Genomic DNA, 4655 nt, shown 5'->3' with positions numbered 1-4655 from the left:
TTTGTTGACAACAGTGGGCGGGCTCGGTTCGTCACGAAGCGAGTCGCACTTGGTATGGCTTACTGCCGCAGCGTTGGCGCGCTTCGCGACGGCCCTGCTGTTGCTGCTGCTGCTGCTGTGGGTGCAGACGACATGCCTGCCGAGTAAGCAGTGCCTGTCCCGACCACGCTGTGCCGCCCGCTGGCAGCGGGCCGCTGCTGGCCCTCGGTCCGGACGACCAGGCCTCGCTCGCGCGATTCCCGCCAAAGATGAGAGACCACTGGTCTCAGTCTCTAAATCAGCGTGCGTTCGCGGATCTCTGAGACTCTCAGACCAGAGACCGGTCCAGCCGTTGGGCGCGATCTTATCCAGCGCCGCTTCGTCTACGAGCGGGCGCGATCTCGGTGGCTCGATCGAGCATGCTTGCGCTTTGCATGGCCGGTGATGAAAGCTGCAGATCGCACAGCGGCGGTGGCGGCACAGTGGCCAAAAGTGAGAGAGAGCAAGCACAAGCAAGCAGGCAAGCATGCGTGCGGCTTCACGCTCGGATGGGCTCACGCTCTGGCCCAGCGCTTGCAAGCACGCAGTCGAGCTCCATACTGCGGTGTCGATCGGGGTCCGTCGGCTGCGTCGGCGTTCGAAAATCCGAGGCTGATGATTTGGTTCGGGCAATAAGGTTCGCCGCGCGTTCGGCGCGCGTTACAGCGGTCGGGCCAACTTCAACCCGTGCAACGGCCGCGGACGGCGAGTTTGTATGGCCCCGGTTGGAGGCTGCCCGCTCATCCCGGGCACGCCATTTCCTGGCTCGCGACGGCAACGTGCTGCCCTACCTGGCTGCTGAAACCAGTGCTGTAGCTGGGTTGAGCTGCCACGGTCTCTTTTGGTATGAGATGGTCTCCTTTCGGCGAGCGAAGCGGAGATGTAGTGCTGCTGGCAATGCTGGCTCGCTCTGTTTTCTCTGACACCAAAAGCAGGTCGGGCCCGCGGGGTCCGTTGAGTGTGCGGGCCGGCGTTCAACGACACGGCCGCAGCGGCCGGAGATTGTCGCTCGCGAACGGCAGGGCGTTTTCGCCGCTGGACGGCGCGCTGCACCCATTGACAATGCTCCTGCAATGCGGCGACGCGCGAGTGAGCTGCAGCTGGGCGGACACCGTGGCGCGAGTCCCGCGTTGCGAGGCCTCTGCTGGACAAGTTGCATCAGCTCCTCTGTCACCAGTAGCTGGCGCTGATGTGGACGGCAGGACTTCACTAAGACAGCAGCTCAATGCAATTGAATCGTGTTGAGCTGCTGTTCGTGTGAAACCCACTGCTTCTTGGATTCCAGTCTGGCCCCACCTACTGGTAGTCGCTCCTCTTGTTTCGGACAGGATGCGAAAGCACCAATCCATCAAGTCGATGCCTCTGCACAGGCTTAGACGTAGAGCTAGCATCGCGGCCATAGTAGCCACGCGCAGCGTGAGCATTCGTTAGAAGGCCTGGGAGGAGGCGGAAGGCGTTGCCACCAACCAACCGTCCATGGCGTCTCTTCGTTGCAAAGCAGCCCAATCAAATGCGGCCACGATAGCGCTCATTCTCGAATTCCTGCTAGCGGGGCCGCGGAGCATGCTATGTCGTGGAGGTCGACACCCAGCGCGAACGCTGGCATGAACTGGCTCGGGTACTCCAGTCGCGAGGAACTTGAAGCCAGCGGCATCCTGGACAAATGGGTGCAGCAGCAGCAACAGCAGCAGAACAACCTCCTGCCCTCCCGCCGCTCGTCGATACAGCTCTGCCCGCGATGCCTGGGCCATCGCATTGAGAAGATCGTGTACAACTCGATGGTGCTCGAGCATAATTGCTCCGAGTGCGATGGAGAAGGTGTGGTTCGTCCACGGGCGTCAGGACCACAAACGCCAGCGTCCCCGACGAGCGCAACGACGGCGTAGCAGTTCAGGGCCAGTCGGACTGCAGACTGCAGTCTTAACAAAGCCTTTAACTCTGTAATGAATGGATCTTGAATGGATTCAAAAAGCTACGTGTTTCTTCTTACTGGTTGATTTCCTTGGTCGACGTGTTTGGCCACGTACGCACTACAATTACACGCTACGCCGATGGTCTGAGCTCTTCTTACTATGCAGGGAGGGCCTCACTTCGGTGTTGGTACACGCCCGCCGACTGGTGCCGCCGGCGCGTGTTTGTCATCATCGTTTCGGTGCCATTTTGAGCACCTCATTAATCTTCGCTGACTCCGTTCACTCGACGAAGAGCAGATTGTCCAAGCCGAACTCTTCAGTGTTGGACGGCACACCGCGATCCTGCTGATGGCACTGCTCTTTGCCTTGACCGCCACAGTTAGCCGCAGCCGTGGAGCCTTGGTAGTTGCTGCCACACGATCCTTCCTGCCACTCGAACTCGTTCTTGCAGTCAAAATCGTTCTTGCAGTCGAACTCGAGCGGAAACGATCCGATCTCAAAGCTCGACGACGAGGCCTGTGCGTCCCACATCCACGGCTCCAGGAAGGCGCCTTGCAGTGCTGCCGCATCAGCAGCGCCGTGGTTGCTGCTCTGGTGGCCACCGGCAGATGGGTACGGGTGAGGCTGGGTGTCGTGCTTGAAGTCGAACGGCTTGAACCCGTTGTTACTGTTGGGGTATCCCGAGTCGGTCGAGAACGTGCTCGGCACGTTGCTGCTGCTACCGTTGTTCACCGGAGTCAGCGAGTATCTGAAGGCACCCAGACCTGGGGTTTTGGAGTCGCTGTGCTTCGAGAACGACGGAGTGCCACCTCTCGGCGTGGCCGACAGCAGGTGGTGCGGCTGCAGCGGCGGCAAGATGAACTGCCTGAACGAGTCGTCGCAGAAGGCCTCCAGGCCATTGAGTGGCTCCATCATTTCCTGCTTCATGCTCGGTCGAGCGAGCTTCTTGAGAGGCGGCTGGTGGCTCAGACTGTGGCGGAAGGCGCTGCTCTCCATGCTGGCGTTCGAGTTGGGGCTGCGGTACATTTCGGCGAACACGGGCGAGTCGCCCATGTCACGTGACGACGGGACCTGCACGTTGACAGGACGCCGACGCGCGGGGTTGCTGACCTGTTGCTGCTTGACCTTGGCCTTGGCAATGCCGTTGCCCACGATGCGTCTCTTGATCGGCTGGCCGCCCACGGCCGAGGCGGGCGGCGGGATCACCTGCGTGCTCTTCTGTCGCCACTGGTCCCGGATGGACAGGTTGGAGTTGTTGGCCGCCGACAGGTCCGGCGGGAAGCAGTTGTGGCTGAAAGTGCAGACGCCGCTGGACTGGGTCTTGGTCCACTTGCGGAAGCCGAAGTTGTTGAGCTGGCGCTGGAAACTAGCGAACTTCTGGTGCTTGAAGTACTTGGGCAGGATCTCGCGCTCGAAGCGGTCCATCTCGAGGATGTGGAAGGCCGTGACGCTGTTGGGCTTGAGCTCCCGGTTCTGCACCCACGAGATGACCTGCGGGTCCTCCGTCTGCAGGATGGCGTAGAGCGAGCGCAGGAACTTGGGCACCTTGCAGGCGGCGGCCGTGGCGGCCAGCGCGGCCGGCAGGTCTCCGTCTCCGGCCGTGGCCGGCTTGCTCTTGCGGCCGTGCGACAGCCGCGCGCGCTTGGGCGGCGGTGGCCGGCTTGAGTCCTCCGCTGGGCGGGCAGTTTTCGCGGACGGCATTTGGGCTGGGCGATTGACTATTGCCTGACCGCGCGGAGCTTTCGATATTCAACCGCGGGTTGGTCACGGCGCTGGAAATCCGCTAATGAACCGTGGAAAGAGGCCGTCGAGTTGCTTGCTGGGAGCTGCGCTGCCCGTGTTGTATGTCGCCCAATCAGAGACCGTGCCGCCGGATCGCACCCCGGTGACGAGGGACGGGGCGAAGATACTTTTTGGCACATCTTATCTGGACGACAAAGCGAGCAGCTCCGCCCAGCAGCAGGCGCTCGCCGCCCAGCTCAGTTTGGCTTGGGCTTGATGCTGTAGCGAAGGGCGCTACGGGGCGATGCAGCTGCACGCTGAGCGCTTCGGCAGCGTCGCAACGCGGGACTCGCGCCACGGTGTCCGCCCAGCTGCAGCTCACTCGCGCGTCGCCGCATTGCAGGAGCATTGTCAATGGGTGCAGCGCGCCGTCCAGCGGCGAAAACGCCCTGCCGTTCGCGAGCGACAATCTCCGGCCGCTGCGGCCGTGTCGTTGAACGCCGGCCCGCACACTCAACGGACCCCGCGGGCCCGACCTGCTTTTGGTGTCAGAGAAAACAGAGCGAGCCAGCATTGCCAGCAGCACTACATCTCCGCTTCGCTCGCCGAAAGGAGACCATCTCATACCAAAAGAGACCGTGGCAGCTCAACCCAGCTACAGCACTGGTTTCAGCAGCCAGGTAGGGCAGCACGTTGCCGTCGCGAGCCAGGAAATGGCGTGCCCGGGATGAGCGGGCAGCCTCCAACCGGGGCCATACAAACTCGCCGTCCGCGGCCGTTGCACGGGTTGAAGTTGGCCCGACCGCTGTAACGCGCGCCGAACGCGCGGCGAACCTTATTGCCCGAACCAAATCATCAGCCTCGGATTTTCGAACGCCGACGCAGCCGACGGACCCCGATCGACACCGCAGTATGGAGCTCGACTGCGTGCTTGCAAGCGCTGGGCCAGAGCGTGAGCCCATCCGAGCGTGAAGCCGCACGCATGCTTGCCTGCTTGCTTGT

At 62.1% G+C, this 4655-nt stretch overlaps 2 protein-coding genes across 2 annotated transcripts; one reads left to right on the top strand and one right to left on the bottom strand.

The window, feature by feature from the left end:
* Positions 1-1570: 1570 nt before the first annotated feature.
* Positions 1571-1983, top strand: PHYSODRAFT_358121 (hypothetical protein). Its single transcript, XM_009541904.1, has one exon. It carries the CDS (start codon positions 1587-1589, stop codon positions 1902-1904), a length of 318 nt encoding a protein of 105 aa, XP_009540199.1. The 5' UTR covers positions 1571-1586; the 3' UTR covers positions 1905-1983.
* Positions 1984-2210: 227 nt separating this feature from the next.
* Positions 2211-3632, bottom strand: PHYSODRAFT_536624 (hypothetical protein; the record flags this gene model as incomplete). Its single annotated transcript, XM_009541903.1, has 1 exon — positions 2211-3632. The coding sequence occupies one exon, from the start codon at positions 3630-3632 to the stop codon at positions 2211-2213; it is 1422 nt and encodes a 473-aa protein (XP_009540198.1).
* Between the last annotated feature and the right edge of the window lie 1023 nt (positions 3633-4655).

Source organism: Phytophthora sojae (genome assembly GCF_000149755.1).
Source record: "Phytophthora sojae unplaced genomic scaffold PHYSOscaffold_56, whole genome shotgun sequence".
NCBI classification, from domain to species: Eukaryota; Oomycota; class Peronosporomycetes; order Peronosporales; family Peronosporaceae; genus Phytophthora; species Phytophthora sojae.
The sequence above is the reverse complement of the archived record's forward strand: the minus strand, read 5'-3'. Positions and strand labels throughout refer to the sequence as shown.

Bases quoted from the DNA above. Each gene is read 5' to 3' on its own strand.
- PHYSODRAFT_358121 (XM_009541904.1), top strand. From the start codon at position 1,587: ATGTCGTGGAGGTCGACACCCAGCGCGAACGCTGGCATGAACTGGCTC.